Source organism: Spermophilus citellus, assembly GCF_964194105.1.
Source record: "Spermophilus citellus genome assembly, chromosome: 11".
NCBI lineage: Eukaryota > Metazoa > Chordata > Mammalia > Rodentia > Sciuridae > Spermophilus > Spermophilus citellus.
The window spans coordinates 57,798,423-57,819,646 of record NC_138192.1 but is presented as its reverse complement, the minus strand read 5'-3'; the positions used below and the strand labels follow the sequence as shown (position 1 = coordinate 57,819,646).

The 21,224-nt window shown below is 32.8% G+C and overlaps 1 protein-coding gene across 1 annotated transcript in view; it reads right to left on the bottom strand.

Annotated features, from left to right (window-relative positions):
- Nucleotides 1–1,131: 1,131 nt before the first annotated feature.
- Nucleotides 1,132–21,224, bottom strand: part of ARL6IP6 (ARF like GTPase 6 interacting protein 6) — a gene marked incomplete at its 5' end in the record, with an annotated part of 36,928 nt that continues 16,835 nt past the window's right edge. The window contains 2 exons of the mRNA XM_081261241.1: nt 1,132–1,577; nt 18,135–18,267. Of these exons, the coding sequence (XP_081117367.1) occupies nt 1,484–1,577; nt 18,135–18,267 (227 nt within the window). The 3' untranslated portion in view covers nt 1,132–1,483. The remainder of the gene's footprint in view (nt 1,578–18,134; nt 18,268–21,224) is intronic.

Below are 21,224 nucleotides of genomic sequence, written 5' to 3'. Positions count from 1 at the left end.
AAGGAAGACAGGGACTGAAAATAGATTTTTCATTGCAACAACCACACTGGTAGGAATACTTAAGCAATAGGATTGCTACTTAGACACACCCAACACCTGTATTACTTTAAACATTTCAGATAATTTAAATTCTGAAGCAGCACTAGTCATGTCTAACTAAAGATTTCTGAATAGTAAAAAAAAGAAAAAAAAAGAGTTAACACTTTTAGAACCCTTCTTTACGTAGCAATAACACTCAGCAGAGGAATCCACTTAGCCTAAATAAGCAGTTTGATTACACAGTGGTTTCTTATGGCCAGGGAAAACATCTTTGAAAAATCATTCACCTTTCTAAAATTGAGATGATTTTCTAAATGTTTAGTAAGAAAGGGAACAATTAAGACTTAATTACTATGAAAACAAAACAATCATCGAATAGCATTTAATCAGCAAAAGTATAAAATTACATAATCCAGATATGTCTATATAAAATATAGTTTTATTACACACACATAGCCTTTCTACTTTGGTAACTAAATTTTTGAGATTAAAAAATATACTAATTCAAGTATTTCTACATACAAAAAATTCAGGTTTTCATTTATTAAAAACAAAATAAGTTCTGATGAAGTAACCATATTTACAACAAGATAAATATGTAAAATGTTGGAAAATAGAAACAATGAATAGTCTCGAATTCTTAATAGTTTAATGACTGAAATAGTTTATCTTTTCAGTAATTTGTTTTTACAAATAAATTTACTTAATTTTAAAACTTACATCAATGTGCTTATTAGTTTCAGACAAAAATATTTAGTATAAATGACAGGTATTAGTTTTGCACAAGCCAAGAAATAACATTTAAAGTTGACTAGATGCAATAATTAAAAAAAAAAATGTAGATTCAAAATGTAGTAGGAAAATATGTTAAAAAAACATAAGGAACTATGCCTTATAAAAGATATAAATGCACCTTCTATTATATGAATATCAAAAACTAAATATTTTTATTTAAAAGTAGCTTCTATAAAATGTCAGGAAAGTAGGCAGTTTGTTTTCATAATGTAATATGTAAGAAAGAAATATTTCTATCTCAATTAATCAGTATTTCTTAGCAAAATTGTAATATATATATATATATATATATATATATATATATATATATATATACATGGAAAGGTAGGCATTATCCTGTAATTCAAGTGTCAAAGTTTGATTTCCATTAAAATGTTTTCTATATTTTATAAGAAACACACAAACAAAAGTAAAAGAATGAGGTAAGAATCTTATACTTTTAAAAAGTACTCGAAACTTAATGCTCAAGATATTTTCAATGCCTAGACTCCAGAATGATGTTTTAAAAGATCCTTCATGATGATGATGATTATGATATGTATCTGAACCATATAATGACTTCTTAGTATTGTGAGAAGGCGTTGTTTTTTTTTTTTTCTGTTATTACAAAATAATCACAATTTTGCCAAAATATCGTTCCAGTGTGGTTTCACATGAGGCACCATGCCACAGTAAGAGCAGCTACAATGCCATTCAAAATTGCCATGCTATAGCCCATGTGGAAAGAATGTCCAGTCAGTTTCCTAGAGAAAAAAGAAAAACACAAATCAGAAAATATGGAATTTGGCATAAGAGAAATACTGACAGTTTTTATTGAAAATGCTCAAGACCTAGGACTATATTTCGTGAATGTTTATGAATACACAAGTTAAAAAATAATATTGGACATTTGCAGGATTAGCAGTGGGTAACAAATCTTAAGTTCTCAGTCAAAAACTGTCCTAATTAACAAATAAGGTTGTTTCAATGTATTAGAACAAAATACTGAATTTGATCTCCATAGTTTTTTTTTTTTTACTGAGTTTCATAGTCACTTTATAAAGTCATAACATTATTTTAAGGTGTAAATTGTTATAAAAATGTTCATGCACCAATTAGCACTGTTTTCCCTGTTCTCTTGTTCTCACTTAGATTTAAATTAAAATACATATTATTTCAAGTATTTATCTTGTTTTTACCATTTTAGGATTACATGAAGAAACTTTCTCTTTGGGCTTATGTCCATGTGACTGGTTCAGATGAAATCTTTTAACATTCAGTTCTTATAGTAATACAGTTACTTAACTGATGCAGTTTTCAATGAGTTCCTCAACACCAGTAGACAAATTTCTTATTTATGATCACTCTGAGTGACAACTAGCTTGAGAACGTTCTATGCACCATATACTCTACCATTTGTTTCTTTTATCTTTAAAAAAACTTACTACCTATTCTTTCTTAGAATTCTTCCCACTAATCACACTTTTTGCTTATCCCAGTAAGGATGAGACATACTAAAAAAAGAAAAGAAGACAATGTCCAATTGGTGTCAGAAGGTAAAGCAAAATCCTTTTATCACTAAAGCACACCAAACTGAAGAAAATACAGGAAGATGTACTTGCAGAAGCGGGGGGAAAAAAAAAGTCAAAACTAACAATCAGGGGCTTGGACTGAGAAAGTCATCATATCCACATCATTTCCTCCTTTCCTAAGAAGAGACCCAACAGGGAAACACATCTAAATTAATACCTGAAGAGCACCTCATACTAATAACTCCAGTATCACAAGATATGTGGCAGAGTATGAAGGTGATACACTCTTCAAATTACAACCCCTTTGCCTTTATCTGAGGCTACAGAAGACCCAGACACTTCTTGACTGTTCCCTGTTTTGCTCCATGGGAGTTGTTATTTACTCTCTCCACTCAGTCTTTCCTTTCTCAACTACAGTTAGTTTAAGATTCTTCTCATATGACACTAAAGGCTAATCTACCTATTTATATTACCTACAATATGATAAAATAGGTACTTAAATGCTTTGCCCCCTTAAAAAAGAGCCACAATCCCAGCCCTAGAGCATTTTCTTTATTGCTATTAAATGCTTTGCTTGCCTAGTAAGGGTCTCTGAGCATTTGAACATGCACATATTAGTAAAATTCAGTTATACCAACATTATAGGTATCAGTTTTTAAATAAACTGAACTTTAGAAGTGTTTCTATTTTTGAGTCATTGCTGAAGTCACTTATCAGAGATGCTTTTATGACAGACTTCTTGTAATCTAAAACATTAACTCCACTACCAACTGATTCTTGCCTTAAGCATAAAGTTCTCTATGCTGGCCAGAATAAGAAGTTATATTAGAGGCTCATATTAAGTATCAACTTACTGTTTGTTTCTGTGTCTCTGACTGGCTTAGCAGGAGACAAAATGAGCTAGTTGATACTAATTAATTTCTCCTTCAGACATTTGAGTTGCCTTTTATTTCTCATTCTATTCCTAAACAAGGAATCTCCAATCCTAAAGAATTTTAAGTCATTCGAGCTTTGGTTGAAGTAACTACCAGTCAGTTTTTTAATGAGAACCAAAAGTACCTATCCTTAACCTGAAATTTTAAAGAAAACACTAAAGAACACTATATTTCAATTATAGTAGTTCTTCCATATCCAGATCCACAGATTCAACCAAACTTGGATAGAAAGTTTTTAAAAAATTTTGTCTATAACTGAATGTACTTTTTTCTTTATTTTTATTGTTTAAACAATACAGCATAACAGCTATTTATATAGTATTTACATTGTAATAGGTATTAAAACTAATCTAGAGATGGTTTGAAGTTTGTAGGAGGATGTACACAGGTTTTATGCAAACAGTATGCCATTTTATACAAGGGACTTGACCATTCATAAATTTTGTTATGTCTTGGTGTGCAGTCTTAGAACAAAACCACTGCAGATACTGAGACAACTGTAGTTATAAAATATTTCCTTTTCTTTAAGAAACAAAAAATCATGTAACTTCATAATATACAATATATACAATATACAATACTGTCCTAAAAATTACTTATTAAAAATTGTTGAAGACAGGATGTACCTTTATGTGTTCCAATGAATTTACCAGTAGATTTAAGAAAATAAGGGTTAGACTTTCAAAGCAAATATTTTTGCATTCTCTTTTGCTGTCTCTCATAAAGGGAAAAAAATTTGTTACATTAACCCCTTAGTTTTTACTCTAAAATTCTAACTTTCAACTCCTTTTCCATTCACCATGGTTTACAAATGAATACATCAAGCATTAAGGAGATAGGGAAATGAGTAAGAATCAGTATTGCCCTTCAAGATAAGAGACGGTAGTAAGTGTTCAAAATCTCGCAGATAGCATTGCTGGAACTTAAAGCAGCTTGTAGAAGAGGACAAGTTTTTAAAAACTGAATACGAGGGGTTCAGAGTTCTAAACAATACAGAAGCAAGACAATGAAAAGCATGGGAAGTTGATATGGATATAAAAAAAGGACTTGGAAAAGCTGACATTCTTTCTCTACCAGGTTTAATCATAATTATAGTACTTACAGGACTACTCTAACCTACCTGAAAATCTCATTCTCCGTCTTTAAAATGATGAAATTCCTCTCATCAGTATTTTTTAAACAACAACACAAAAAATGATATTAAGAAGTACTTATTACACTGCCTGGAACTGATTAAGTATGTACTCACTAGGACAATAAATGTCAGCCATTATTGTTGGTCCTTAATTGGTTGAAGCTGCTGAGGGAGAACAAAGAACTGAGTTACTGGCTGGATGAAATATCATTCATCCATCATGATAAGGAACCAATGAAAAGAAACAGGTTGGTGGGAAGTGGGAAACAATGAAATCAATTTTAGATACACTGAACTGGAAACATCAGTAGGACACTGCAGTAAAAATTACCAGAGAGCAAAAGGAAACAGTAATGAGAAATCAGGTTTTTTCAGGGAGGCCAAAGATAATCTAAGAGAAAGAAAAGCAGGAAGGAGCATGACATAGCATTAAAGAAAGAAAAGCATTTCAAAAAGGAAGAAACATTAAACCATTTCAAACAACAGATTGGGAAATAAAGATTCAATTTCATAATTAAGAGGTCTGTAGTGAACACAAGGAGAAAAATAAGTGCAGGGTGACTGCATATATCTATAGTAGCAACTGCAATCTATGGGGAGACAGGGATTTTTTTTCTTCAGTCTTCTTCTTTGGTGTGAAGGAAAGGAGGGCAAAGCATGAACCATTTTTTTTCTTTAGTATAGGAGAAACCAGATGTTAAAAAACTATCCTATCAAGAACACTGAATACAAAGGGAAATTTTGAAGACATGAATAAGGCAACAGGAGAGAAGGGAATAGTAAGATCTGAAGCATAGAAGTATAAAATTATGTTTCAATAGGGAGTATAATAATTCATTCTCTAAGAGAAGCAAGTGAAATGACAGATCAGGACAGAAGGTAAGTTAATAATCATGAAAGGGTGAAGGGAATAGGTGACATCTTGGTGAAAACGGAAATAAAGTCCACTAAGAGTCTGACATGGAGATTTTGAATGGATACACACGCACACAAAAGTGGGAAGGGATACGGAAGGATAGATCAATAGATGGAACATGATAGCTGAGATTTTAGTTCAGACAATGAAGTTGTAAATTCTAGTTATGTGGAGCTTTGAATGATTTCAACTGTTTAATCTTCTTTCTATGGCATGATGTAGGCCTTGGACTATTTCAGAATGAATTCGAGATCTTGAGCTACTTAACATTTTTTCTTTTTACAAGGATGGGTAAAGTTTATAACAACTGTGACAAAATGGTTTTATGATAGTTATATTTCAATTAAAATCATTGTCTTTGACACTAATTTATGACTCCTACTCTATCTTACCCCAGAAAACACTTCTCAGATTTGGCAACAAAGGCACTTTTTGTTGACCCACAATCTAAAAGGAAAAGTGAAGTGAGTAAAATAACTTGTCATATTTACTTTGTTATATACATTGTAAGTTTTTCTGCTTCTTCTAATAGGAGGCCTTTAGATGAGTTACTAGTACTGTATTATCATTTATTCATTAAAACTCAAATTTCAGCAAGCTTTTCAACTAGGTATGAAATAATTATTTTATGATATTAAAATTTGATTTTTAGAAATGTGGTTATACTTCAGTTACAAAATTAACCAACTAGGATGGGACTACCAAAAAAAATGAGACCCTATTGTTCCTTGGCTAATATATACATCTATTTTTGTGTGTGTGTGTGTTGGGGGGGTGAGGAATACCAGGGCTTGAACTCAGGGATACTCAACCACTGAGCCATATCCCCATCCCCTGCCCTGTTTTGTATTTTATTTAGAGAGACAGTCTCACTGTGTCTCTAAATAAATACACCTCACTTTTGCTGAGGCTGGATTTGAACTTGCAATCCTCCTGCCTTAGCCTCCTGAGAGGCTTGAGATTACAGGTGTGTGCCACCACGCCCAGCTACATCTATATTTCTTGACAAATAATTAGAAATCTTTTGTAAGGGATATTCATTTTCATAAGTCTTCTATAGCAGGTGTTGGCAAACTAAGACCCACGTGTCCTATCAACTGATTCTGTACTAAAGTTTTATTGGAACAGTCTTATGTCTATTGGCAGCTTTAGTCCTGTAATGGCACAGCTGAGAAATTGTGACCAAGACCACAAAGATAAAAAATACTTACCATCTAGCACTTTACAGAAAGAGCTTGCCAATTTCTGTCTAATATCTCCCTATTCAAAGGGTAGTCTGCACACCAACATTTACCAATATCATCTGAGAATTTCCTAAAAATTCAGAATCTCAGGTCTCACCCCAAACACACTGGATCAAAATCTTTAATTTTAGCTAGATCTTCTGGTGAACCTAAAAGCTTCAAAGTAAAAGACATGTTCATTATTTGGAAATATATGAATTAGCAAGATTTCTAAATAGATAGTCTCTCTTCAGAAATCTAAATCAATTACTTTCTATATGAAGCCGTCAAAGTTACTATAGTTTAAAAAAATAAATACCTACAGAACTTAAAGAGTGGAAGAGTTCACTGTGCTCAATGTTAAATTTAGTGTTTGAAAAAAAAACTTCTAATTTTACTTTATCATCATGTTCCTAAATAGTGGATGTTGTCATCTTAAAAAATTTACAAGACAGGTAACTCAAGTAAGAAATCAGTTATGAGACTAAACAGAACAAAAATTTCTCTCAGCTAGATGTGGCAGCACATGCCTGTAATCTCAGCAACTCAGGAGGCTGAGACAGGAGGATTTCAAATTCAAAGCCAGCTTCAGCAACTCAGTGAGGCCCTAAACAACCTAGTGAGACCCTGTCTTAAAATAAAAAAATTAAAAAGGGCTGGGAATGTGGCTTAGTGGTTAAGTGTCCCTGGTTTAATCTCAAGTACAAAAAAGAAAAAAGAAAAGGAAAAATTTCTCCCATCCTTCTCTCTTATCTATCTTATTTACATTGCTAGGACAGGCTATTGATAAACTGTGTATGAATATGTGTATTTGTATTTCAAAGTAGCACGTTAGGAAAAAATGGCAAAATATTTGTAGAATGAAATGCTAAAACATAAAATCTAAATTATCATATTATTTACCAGATATTATCTGGGTGGAATACAATTTATCAAGGTGTAAGTTATTTCAAATAATATATATACACACAAACCACACACATGTACATATATGTATTCATAAGCTTTCTGTTAAAGGTTACAAAAGTAATTGTCATTCTTTGATGTATACCACAATGAAATAAGCTGGAATTAAGAAAATATCACAGGAATAATTTAATAAAAGTAATGTTTTAAAAAACTAATTCACAGTTTGTTCTGTAGCAGTCTGAGGTGATCTGTGAAAACAGTTCACTATTCTCTTGACCTAGAAAATCTCCTAAAATCATACAAATGAAGAAGGTTCAAATCTTCATGTTTACTTTAAGAATACCCATGAAATTACAACCAAACAGTGGGGCTAGATGCAGGGTTGATGGCTCAAAAAGAGTGCTAATTTTTTGCTACACATGCTCAGAAATGCAGAATAATGCTGACGATGTCCTCTGGTCACTGAACATATCCAGGTAAACACAGTACCCAAGATGTGCTGCCAAACTTACAGAGCTCATGGTCAGATTAACTCATACATGAATTCCCCTTGCTACAGTGAGATGATCCTTACTAAAAAGAAATTGTTCCTAAACCAGTTGCACAAAATAAAAAGATATCCCAAAGGAAAAAAAAAATTGTAACATGGAAATAAACTCAGCATAAAATAAATACAAATAAAATAAAATTTTTTTAAATTTCCATAAATGCTAGCCCCAAAGTTTAAAGTCTTATATTATGATCATACTTTTGTAAAAATAGAACTATTTTGATTTGCATGAGCTTTTTAAAATCTACAGGTATAGCCCTAGACTGTTAAATAATTATTCGAGGGTTATTTAAAATGAAATTTTGCAACCTTTTATTTTCAGTTATATTATTCTGTGCTGACTTATAATGATCATGGATTTAGTCTATAATTATAAAAAATAAGAAATTTCAAATCAGTCATTGTTCAAGCAATGTCAATGGAATTTTTATTACTAAGAAACAGAAAATGCTATTAAAGTACAAAGGTATCAAAAATATGGGTATATACTGACTTCAAGGGTTTTTTGTCGTTGTTTAAATTGTGTCTCATGCATGCTAGGCTCTACCACTGCACTATACGTCTAGCTCTTAACTTCCAGGTGTTATAAAACTGAAGAAATGATTATCTGGATAAACATTTACTTTGAAGATGTAATAAGTGAAGAAAAACTATAAATACATTTACATATAAACTATAATGCATCATTCATACATAGGAGATGATGGTAAATATTTTCACCAATTGGCCCTATATGTACTAATTTACATTACAAATAAATATGGGTTCAAGAACCCCCCCATTTTTTTTTCTTTTTAATTTTTTTTATTGATTATTTAAAGCATTACATAGCTCATGATATATCATCTTTCATACATTTGACTCAAATTGTGTTTTGAACTCTCATTTTCACCCCAAATACAGATTGCAGAATCACATCTGTTACATATTCACATTTTTACATAATGGCATATTAGTGACTGTTGTATTCTGCTACCTTTCCTATCCCCTACTATCCCCCCTCCCCTCCCCTCCCCTTCCATCTTCCCTCTCTACCTCCCCTGCTGTTGTTCAATTCTCTCCCTTTTTTTCCCTCCCCCTTGCCCCTCATGACCTCTTATAATTTTATGTATCATTGAAGGTCTCCTACTATTTCCATATGATTTCCCTTCTCTCTCCGTTTCTCTCCCCCCATTCGTCTTTGTTTACTGTAGTCTTTTCCTCATGCTCTTCCTTCCTGTTCTGTTCTTGGTTGCTCTCTTTATATCAAAGCAGACATTTGGCATTTGTTTTTTAGGGCTTGGCTAGCTTCGCTTAGCATAATCTGCTCTAATGCCATCCATTTCCCTGCAAATTCTATGATTTTGTCATTTCTTAGTGCTGCATAATACTCCATTGTGTATAGATGCCACATTTTTTTATCCATTCATCTATTGAGGGGCATCTAGGTTGAAGAACCCCCCATTTTATAGAACAAGTTGATTCATCAATCTGCACACCTGTAAGCTGTGTTATTATAGGACTCAAATTTTCAAGTTGAAAGATTTCCTCCTTTTTAAAAAATACTTTATTTTTGTTATCATTGTATTTCATTTCCTAGTTACAATGCCATCTAGTTAAAGCAATAGGCATCAGATGATATTGCTATCTTCTCTAATCATACATCCTCTTCTATACCAGAAGGTCTGCATACACTCTATATTCACTAATAGTCTTAATTCTGTAATAATCATTTTTCCATATATACACTGAAGTCTTTATTCTACCAACATGAAATTTGAGGCCCAATCCTATGCTTTGCCAGCACAATGTAACTATCATAATGGCCCATGGGGACAATAGAATCCTACAGATAAGCAAAATTCTTCAAATGAAATATGTATGTACATATTTCAAATATCTTATTGTCCTAAAATTCCCTGAAATCCCTAAGAGAGAAGTGAATGAAGGTATATCTGGTTGGATGAAACTGCACGTTATGGTTTATTTTACCCATGTAGCAGTCCATTCAGTTGCAGAGAATGTCAGATATGTTAACTTTATTCACTTGTGGATGTGTTACAGTAGAAAATCTGAGGACAGCTAACTAATGCTGGACACCATGACCCAGATTACATAAAATTCTTAGTCAGGAATTCAGGGCAAACAGTACAAAAAATTATAAGAAAAATGGGATTTCCAGGCCTTAATATTTTATGAGTCTGTCAAAATTTTTTTTCCTTAAAGGAGGTAATTGAAACAGTGCTGCCAAAATTTTATTTTGCCAAGAATAAGGTTTAAAAATCACTACTATCTATTATCAGCATTACTTAAGAAAAGAAAGCATACCTAAGTATCAAAGAATAAAAAAGGAGTAGAAGAAGATAATAACAATTACACTAAAAAGGACAAAAGACAATCCATGTTAGGCTATAGTCAGACTTCCAGCTTGAAAAATCTGAAAAAAAGAAAAAAGGGCCTGGCACCATTACCATGCCAGCTTTAGCATCTGACATCTGTTGCCTTTATCTAGTAAACCTATACTACTGTCAGTGACTCACTTGCTCAAAATTCTTTCTACTAGTTTATGGGGTAGGCAAGATTTGGAAGTTACCTTTTTGGACTTCAAAGTCCTTTCCAATATAACAGGCTACCTCTCATAATCTACAAAGATTGCTGAATACACAGAAAGGGTTCCAAGTTTAAAAAAAAAATCACTAAGTGCTCTCAGGTATTTCTCATCAGGACTATTTTGTGCTTGTGGACACCTATATTTTTTCAACACCTTATGAATAACACATCATAAACAACATACCGAGCACAATGTTAAACAGGTACAAAGCAAACCCTCAATAGCTATAAAGATATATATTTATATCAAGTTACAAAAATAAGAAAAACCAAGGATAGTTAATACAATTTCCTGAAAGGTTTTGTTACATCTATGTATGTCTCCACTCAGAACAGTTATGAAACATTTTAAGACATGAATGTATTTTAACCCTTCATTTCCAGAAGCTGCAGCACAATACCATCAATATATTCATTAATAGTAATAGCACTGCAGTGGTAGCTCCAAACACTACCTAGATAATGAAACTTCATGATACTCAAATATTACAGCCAAGTTCATGATCTATCTCTTGTCAGTAGCTTTTCTCTCCTACTGCAATTAGCCATCTGACATCTGTTTCATTAGTTCATGGCAATAAAGAATCTTATTCAACAAGGAGGCAGCTCTCCAAAATGTGTATGAAAGAGCAGAAGAGTCAATTTACTGTGCTCAAAGTTAAATTTAGTGTGCTTGAAAAAGAAACTTCTAATTTAAATACTAAAACACCCACTTTTCTTGACCTCCCAGGCTTGTATTACTGTCCAAGATAAGAATCCACAACACTTTTCTATTATGCTTTTACTATTTTATCTGTTCTCTATCTTCTTAATCTTCAATGTGTAGAGCAAGAAGTTAGATAAAAACCCTAATGATACATTTTTTTTAAAAAAGTGAAGTTGTATAAAAAAAAGATTATTATAATAATGCCAATCCTAAGTGCTAATTTTTCCAGGAAATTCACATGGAATTTTCTGTTCTTTGCTGCCCCCTACAACCGCAGTTAAAACAAAAACACATTCACACACAAAAGCCAAGGAAATTCAAATATCTCAGCATCTAATCACATACAGAATGCTTCATAGGAAGTAACACATGTAAACGGGTAAATCACATGTGTTAGGGTATGAAATAATTTACGAAAAAGGAATTCAAACAAATCAACATGTTCTCTTTTCTTTCTCATTTCTAATTTATTTTGTAGATTCCAGATAGCATTGTAAGGAAATACATATATATTTTTAAAAACAAGGCTGATAAAACTAAGTAAATTATATAAAAATTAAATTAAAAGCATGTGTTTTCTGAAATTAAGTGTATTAAAATATCAGTTTTGGTTGGGAGAACAAGATGATTGCCAAACTGATTCTATGTAGATTGTATTTTAAGCAGGTTTTTGTGAAAAGACGATGCCATTCTTTACCTTAGCACATTCCTAGAAATCATTAACACTGCGTAACTATAGTTTCCTTGACTTTGTGAACCCCATATAAAATAAGCCATAAATAGAACCAATAACACATCTAAAAATTGGATACCAAATTTTAAATGTCTTTAAAATATAAAATAGTGAATTTAAAGCTGGTTTTTAATGAAATGAACACACAACTATGTCTTCCTCATTCTAAAAAAATGCATATATATGATTACTCAAGACGCATTTGAAGTAAAAGTCTATCTTTCTAAAACAATTCATCCATGCTTCAGAAAGACTCAATAAGTGATTCAATTAGCTAAGTCCTGGATTCAAATTTTCGATTCACAATATCACTAGCAATTAAAGAAATGCAAATTAAAACTATACTGAGATTTCATCTCACTCCACTCAGAATGGCAATTATCAAGAATACAAGTAACAATAAATTGTGGGGAAAAAGGTACATTCATACATTGCTGGTAGGGTGTAACCACTTTGAAAAGCAGTATGAAGGTTCCTCAGAAAACTTAGAATGGAACCACCATTTGACCCAGTTATCCTTGGCATGTACCCAAAGGGCTTAAAATCAGCATACTATAGTGAGGTGGTGGCATCAATGTTCATAGCAGCTCAATTCACAATAGGTAAGCTATGGAACCAACCTAGGTGCCCTTCAATAACGAATGGATAAAGAATACATGGTACATATATATGCACAGCAGAATGAAATTATGGCACTTGCAGTAAATGAATGGAACTGGAGGCTATCAGTGAAATAAGCCAATCCCAAGAAACCAAAGGCTGAATGTTCTCTCTGAGACTCACAATAGTCAGGGTGGTGGGGTAAGGATGGGAAAGACAGTAGAATGAATTGGACATAACTTTCCTATATTCACATATGAATGCATGACCAGTGTAACTCCACATATTGTATAACCACAAGAATGGGAAGTTATAATCCATGTATGATATGTCAAAATATGTATAACTAAAACAACAAATAAAATGAATAAAAATAAAAAAATATGTAATTCATCAGCAATCTTACTTTTATGTAACTTTTGGCATGCACTTGAAATTTGAAATTTCTACCAGCACTCAACTTTCATAATAGAGTTAGCCCATCCTTATAACGTTAAATATAAGCATTTTTCTACTTGGAAGTTTGTATGGGTATCTATAGTTTAAAGTAACAGTTTTATCTTAGTAACATAAAAAGCTCCCAGGCCATGGTAACTGGCTTCACAATGATTTCAGCTAATTACTAAGGAAATTACTAAATGCTAGGGGTGCTTGCCACTTTACTCTGAATGTTTAGGTTATACAATTAACTCTGGATTTAAAATAAGTAAACTAACTATACTTACTAAGAATGGCTTATTTTGGAAAATCCAGGTTACTCTAATTTTGTAATCCTACAAAATTAATGTCTTAGCCCAAAAGTCATAGGATTATAGGCTGCTAAATTTGATGACTAATTTAAATATGGGCATTTTTTTTCATGTTTGTATTAAGACTTTCGTAATTATCACTACTGACTGCAGTGCAACCTCATTAACTTATCTGCTTTACTTAAGAGTGTCTAGATTAGTGTTTCCATGTATCGACTCTACACAAAAAGTACTAAGGTAAAAAATTCATTAATCTATTTCATATTACTATAACGAAATATTTTGACATTACAAAAACACGGTGCTAGACTACAAAATAATAGTTGTACCATGGATAGGACTTTCAATAATGGGGTGTTTATTTTTAATACTACAAACCTGTAGATACATAATTTTACCACTAGATGGAGCACTGTGCACAGGTAAACTGAAACCTGTGCAGTCTCAAGTGGCAAGTGTAGAGTGGTAATTGCTGGAAGAAAAAACAAGGAAAATGACAAAAATAGTGAAATTTTGAGAGACTTTTACTGGATTTAGCCACATTGCAGGAACAAAATTACCACAGAAAAAGCTCGCATTGCCACTTATTTTTTCAGTAAAAATTCTATTGATTCATTTCATAATGCAAAGATGGGTTATTGCAAACATAACAATAAATATCTAGTCAGGTACCAGCTAGCTTGTATGCAAGTAATTGCACAGAAGACTTGACTTTTAAGATTTGACTTTATGTAAGCTACTTCAACTCCTGGGACTCAGTTTCTTCATATGTTAAAAATTGGTAGAAATAAACTAATGATAACATCTATGAGTTGCTTAGGAAGAACTTGTTTCCACCTCACCTTTAATGGAAGCTCCTAAGATCACTCCACTCCTAAGACCTTTGTTTCCATTTCTAAGACCTTTCCAACTAAAACTTCCAAAATTTTACTTTAAAAAATGTGCTCATTAGGGAAAATGCAGCCTCAGGGCACATTTTGTATCTAACTCCTCCCCAGGGGACAACTTTCTAGTCCTGACACTGGCCCTTCAAAGAATGATACCCAAGATTACTTATAGCTCTGGGTTCTCTTTGTATGCAGTATTTTTTACATGGCTAGGTTATATACATGGAAACACTAATCTAGACATTCTTAAGTAAAGCAGATAATTATAATGTGGAATGATGATTATGCCTGTTTGAAAACCACTGACAACTCCAATAAATGAAGAAGGAAAATTGGAGAACTGAACTGGAGATATTGTCTAGATAGTAGAGGGAAAAAAAAAAAAAAAGAGGGTAGGAATTAAAACCTAATGTAATATATTTAGATACTGCAAAGAATGTAAACTTACGTTTTCTCTTTTAACATTACAAACAGATATTCAGTAACAACTAAAACAAAGCCCTATACATAATTTAGAGGTATATTATACCCATTATACAAAAAAACTGATGTTTGACTAATAGAAAAGTTCAAATATGTGACACTGTAGTATCTTTTAAACTCAGCAAAGTGTACAAATGCATGGAACCATCCTTCTGAAATATATGTCTGTCAAATTCATTAAGTATGTGTCTGAAAATATTCCTTTCTGTAACTAGTTTATATTTCCTTAAGGTTTCATTCTTTAAAGTTTCTAAGGTACAGTTAATAAATACAGAATAAAACATGAAAAAATTAAATGAATATAAGAGGATTTCTAATCTCAGTCTTTTCTAATAAATTAACAATCCAAATTAATAACTTAAGTTCTTCAGTAATATTTGGTAAATATCAATGTGTTATTTTTGCTTCCCCTGAGGAGTTTATGTTTCAGAATAACATAACTAATAACCATAGTAAATGTGGTCTACTTGATTTTTTCTCCCAGAATTAGTTTTTCTTTCTTTTTTTAAAGTACACATACTTTAGTCTACAAAAGATAACCAAAAATCAATATTTTAATAAACCAATAAGACATACTTTTTAAACTGTCTTACTAAATTATATATATATATATACTATGATCCAATTTCAATTTTTAAAACAAGCATGAAAATGAAAAGATATAACATAAAATTATGATAATAACTGTCCTTAATTATTGGATATTTACATTAATTTTTTTCTTCTGAGTTTTCAATAAAAACCAGAATTATATAAGCAGGAAAAAAGCATTATTTATTTTAGACAATAAGATAATACATAGCCTATTATATTCTTACAAAAATATGATATTGAATATTAATGAAATGCAAAAGTCTGATTTCTAAGAAAATAAACTCAAGATTTCAGCTTTTACGAGAGAGATTATTTCCCTGAACAAGGACTCACTCTACTGGTGACAAAGAGAATATATACTTATTCTGACATTTCTGAAGTAATTGCGTTATTTTCCACAAACACTAGAGGGCAGTGTTTTCAGTATCAAACAATTTCTATTTTTGTGGGTGCACATACACACTTTCACTTACATATATACAAACTATATTTGTATAAAATACAAGTAATATATTTTGTATTTTTCTTACATTTGTATTCATTTTTACATATAAAAAATGATAACATTAAAATATTATTTTGTGTGTATATTTTAAAACTTTTTAAGGCTATACTAACAAGTACATAATCTAAGGCTGTGATCTGATACTATCTTATATTAAAATTAAATGACTTAATAAACACAATGAAAACAGAGGCATTTTATTACTGGTTATTAAGTAGTAAAAGTGTAAAAACAAAAAATTTAAAAATTAAATACCAATAGTTAATGACAGATCTTTAAGAAAGCACCAAAATAATTTTCTTTAACCTCCAAAACCACTAATATTTATCAGGCATATGAATTACAGTGGTGGTGAAAGAGAGGCTGAGAGGCAAAAATTACTTTCCAGGGAAAGAGAACAGCAAGAGCAAAGTCACAACATCTCAAAAGTATGTAGTTTATTTGGGAGATGCAAAGGTAAACAGATATGTCACTAAGTATAGGGTGCCCAGGGGAAATAAGTGAATATGAAGTTGGAAATGTAGGTCAGGGTCATTTAGGAAAGGATTGATATGCTATACCTAGGAGTTGAACTTTATATTAAAGCCAACAGGAAAGTCAATGAAGACTTAAAATGAGAGAGCTGTGAAAGATCTGAGTGTGAGTATGTACGTGCGTGCGTGTGTGTGTGTGTGTGTGTGTGTGTGTGTGTATTTAAATAGCAGTACACAGGGCAAACAAGAGTAAAAGCTTGGAGGATGGAAGACCAATGAGTCAAATATACTGACCCAAACCATAAATACAGCAAAAACATTGAGAGGGCAAAGAACTGTTCCAATGACATTTGAAATGCAAGAATTGGTTGGTGAAGGATTAAACACAGTGAATAAAGTTTTCAAGTCTTGGTGGATATGAATTTCTTAAACACTAGAGTTTTTTAATCACTCTGAGTGAAAAATGCTTTCTGAAATCTAGGTAGCAAGATCTACTAAATAGCTGAACTTAAAACAACATTAAGAGTTTTGGTAACTTATAAGTCTATTGTAAGAGACTCATAACCCTTATTAAATAACCTATTAAAATAAAATGAATTCAATAGGCAGCAAAGAATATACATTTCAACTGAACTCTTCATCTTTCAGCAAAATAAACTTTGCAATTGAATGGTACCCATGTAAACTAAAGAACTGTATGGCACTATTAGGGATAACTCTTATATTTATTTGCAATTATATAATTTTTACTTATAGGGTTTTAAGACATTTAAAATACACACAAACAAACCCTAAACTACTATTCCCATAAAATTTCAAGAAGTCAAAATTTTTAAAAACACAGTTTTATATGGTAGAAAAAAATGAAAGTTAACTGATAATGAAAATCAAGTGTGCTGGGGCTGTGGCTCAGAAGTAGCCTGGCATGTGTGAGGCACTGGGTTCGATTCTCAGTACTACATATAAATAAATTAAATAAAGGTCTATCAACAATTAAAAAAATATTTTAAAAAAAGAAAACCAATTATACTAATGATTATTAATAACTATCATTAATATAACTTCACATTTACAGAGTATCTCAAATGCATGCTCTTATATCTACAACCTATTCAACAGGTGGGCTTGAACTGGTAGTAATAACAATAGAAACAACTATAATAACATATAGAAAAAACTAGAGATGTTTGATGCTCTTATTTGGGAATCAATATTTAAAACTAGAGCTTTCCTGGTATGAATAAACTAGATTAATTACTGTCTACTGAATTTCCTAAAATTTTCTGAAACACAGAAAATACAGACCAAAGAAATTTAACACTAATCCACTATAAAAAGCACACAATTTGCTCTAGAACTATAAACTGGGTACCATAGATGCCTGTTTCTAAATTATTACACAAAGTTTAAATCCTGAGGAAAACTCCAATCCAATTGTTAAAAAAGTTTTGTGTTTTAAGATTGACCATTTATATGTGAATCTAGTAAAACATTCAAATTGTTGACATTTATTTTGACTTCATAAATTATTTCTAATAAAATTCTATCCAAGAGATACAAATATCTACCAAAGTCCCCCCAGTTCTTAGATAATTCCTTGGATTTCATTTTTTAAAACTGCATTATCTAGATATGGCATTTAAAATATTCTTTATTTATCTAACAGATAAGCCTACAAGCTGAAAAATCTGTGTGATTTGTAATTCACAAAGACTAGAGTCTCAACATATCTATTTTAGTATTTTTAACAAAATTTGAATGGATTAAACAACAAACAAACAAAAAAACCTAGGAATACTTACTTGAACCTGGCAGGTGAAAGAGGAGTAGGAGGAAACATTCCTGGTTCAAAAGAATCAAAATATGTAACTGTCCAAGAAAAGCTGCAACAGGAGAATCCAGCAATTAGGGATATTATAAGTAGAGTCCAGAATCCTTTGTGGGAAGGAAGAGAGAGCAGGAAACTTAAAATTATTAACACTATAACAATTTTAATTAAACAAGTGTCTTCATGTTCAGAAGATCATATGTATTTCTGGTCTTTGACTAAGTGTAACAAATATTATAATAAGAGATTGACTTTAATAAAAACTAAGCCAGAAGTAGAAGTTATTAAAACAACTAAAAGTCACATCACGAGAGCTGCCCCACGCGCCTGCAGGGTAGGAGGACCTGCGACCCACGAGCAGAAAAGGTCCAGCGGCCTGCTGAGGGGCAGGCCCGCCCCCTCCCCCCGTGCCTGGAAGGTAGGCGGATCTGTGACCACCAGCAGATCAGGCCCAGTGGCCTGCTGAGGGGCGGAGCCGCCCCCTCCCCCTGCACCTGCAGGGTAGGCGGACCTGCGACCCACCAGCAGAAAAGGTCCAGCGGCCTGCTGAGGGGCGGACCCGCCCCCTCCCCCTGCACCTGGAAGGTAGGCGGACCTGCGACCCACCAGCAGGTCAGGCCCAGCAACCTGCGGAGTGACAGAACTGCCCCACGCGCCTGCAGGGTAGGCGGACCTGCAACCAACCGGCAGAGCAGACCTAGCGCCCGCCAGCGTGGTAGACAGATCACCCCAATTGGAGGAGGATCACAGCCACTCCCTGCCCTGCAAGGGAGATTTTTCAACTATACAAGAGCAATATAAATAAATAGAGGGAAAATTTCAAAAACACAACAGTTTCACCAAGCAGAAAGAAACGTGAGCAGTATGAAAAGACAAGGAAAGAAAGGACCACAAGCAATGCAGTTCAACTCAACTTTAGAAGAGGTAATAGCTGCAACAGATGGAATGTCAGATAAAGAGTTCAGGATATACATGCTTCAGATGATCTGGAGTCTCAAGGAAGACATGAGACAGCAAAATCAGACAATGAAAGATCATTTTGACAAGGAACTACATAAACAAATACAGGAAGTAAAAGATCAATTTCACAGGGAGATAGAGGTAATAAAAAACAAACAAATAGAAATCCTAGAAATGCAGGAAGCAATAAACCAACTTAAAACCTCAATTGACAATACTACCAGCAGAGTAGATCACTTAGAAGATAGAACATCAGACAATGAAGACAAAGTATTTCAATTTGAAAAGAACATAGACACCTCAGCAAGACTGCTAAGAAACCACAAGCAGAACATCCAAGAAATATGGGATAACATTAAAAGACCAAACTTAAGAGTCATTGGGATACAGGAAGGCACAGAGCTCCAAACCAAAGGAATAAACAATCTATTCAATGAAATAATACGAGAAAACTTCCCAGACTTGAAGAATGAGACAGAATCCCAAATCCTAGAAGCCTACAGGACGCCGAATGTGCAAAATCATAAGAGATCCACACCTAGACACATTATAATGAAGATGCCCAACATACAGAATAAGGAGAGAATTTTAAAAGCTACAAGAGAAAGGAAGCAGATTACATTTAGGGGTAAAACAATCAGGATAACAGCTGATCTCTCAACACAGACTCTGAAAGCTAGAAGATCCTGGAATAACATATTTCAAACACTGAAAGAAAATGGGTTCCAACCAACAATCGTGTATCCGGCGAAATTAAGCTTCAGGATGGAAGATGAAATTAAAATCTTCCACGATAAACAAAAGTTAAAAGAATTTGCAGCTAGAAAACCATCTCTTCAAAAAAATCCTTGGCAAAACATTACAGGAAGAGGAAATGGAAAATAACAATGAAAACCAACAGTGGGAGGTAGGACAGTAAAGGGGGGAAAGTAATCAAAGAGGAAAACAAATCAGGTTTACTAACATTAATAAACAAATATGGCTGGAAGAACAAACCATATCTCAATAATAACCCTAAATGTTAATGGCTTAAACTCACCAATTAAGAGACACAGGCTAGTTGAATGGATCACAAAACAAGACCCAACAATATGCTGCCTACAGGAGACGCATTTCATAGGAAAAGATATACATAGACTGAAGGTGAAAGGTTGGGAAAAATCATATCACTCATATGGACTGCGGAAACAAGCAGGAGGGTCCATACTCATATCAAATAAAATAGATTTCAAGCCAAAGTTAATCAAAAGGGATAAAGAGGGAAACTACATACTGCTCAAGGGAAACATATACCAACAAGACATAACAATCATAAATATATATGCCCCAAACAATGGTGCAGCTATGTTCATCAAGGAAACTCTTCTCAAGTTCAAGAGTCTAATAGACCACCATACAATAATCATGGGAGACTTCAACACACCTCTCTCACCACTGGACAGATCTTCCAAACAAAAGTTAAATAAGGAAACTATAGAACTCAATAACACAATTAACAACCTAGACTTAATTGACATATATAGAATATACCACCCAACATCAAGTAGTTACACTTTTTTCTCAGCAGCACATGGATCCTTCTCAAAAATAGATCATATATATGTCACAGGGCAAATCTTAGACAATATAAAGGAGTAGAGATAATACCATGCATCTTATCTGATCATACTGGAATGAAACTGAAAATCAATGATAAAAGAAGGAAGGAAAAATCATGCATCACTTGGAGAATGAACAATAGGTTACTGAATGATTAATGGGTTTTAGAAGACATCAAGGAGGAAATTAAAAACTTCTTAGAGTTAAATGAAAACACAGACACAACATATTGGAATCTATGGGACACATTGAAAGCAGTTCTAAGAGGAAAATTCATTGCTTGGAGTTCATTCCTTAAAAAAGGAAAAAGCCAACAAATAAATGATCTCATACTTCATCTCAAAATCCTAGAAAAAGAAGAGCAAAACAGCAGCAAAAGAAGTAGAAGGCAAGAAATAATTAAAATCAGAGCTGAAATTAATGAAATCGAAACAAAAGAAACAATTGAAAAAATTGACAAAACTAAAAGTTGGTTCTTTGAAACAATAAATAAAATCAACGAAGA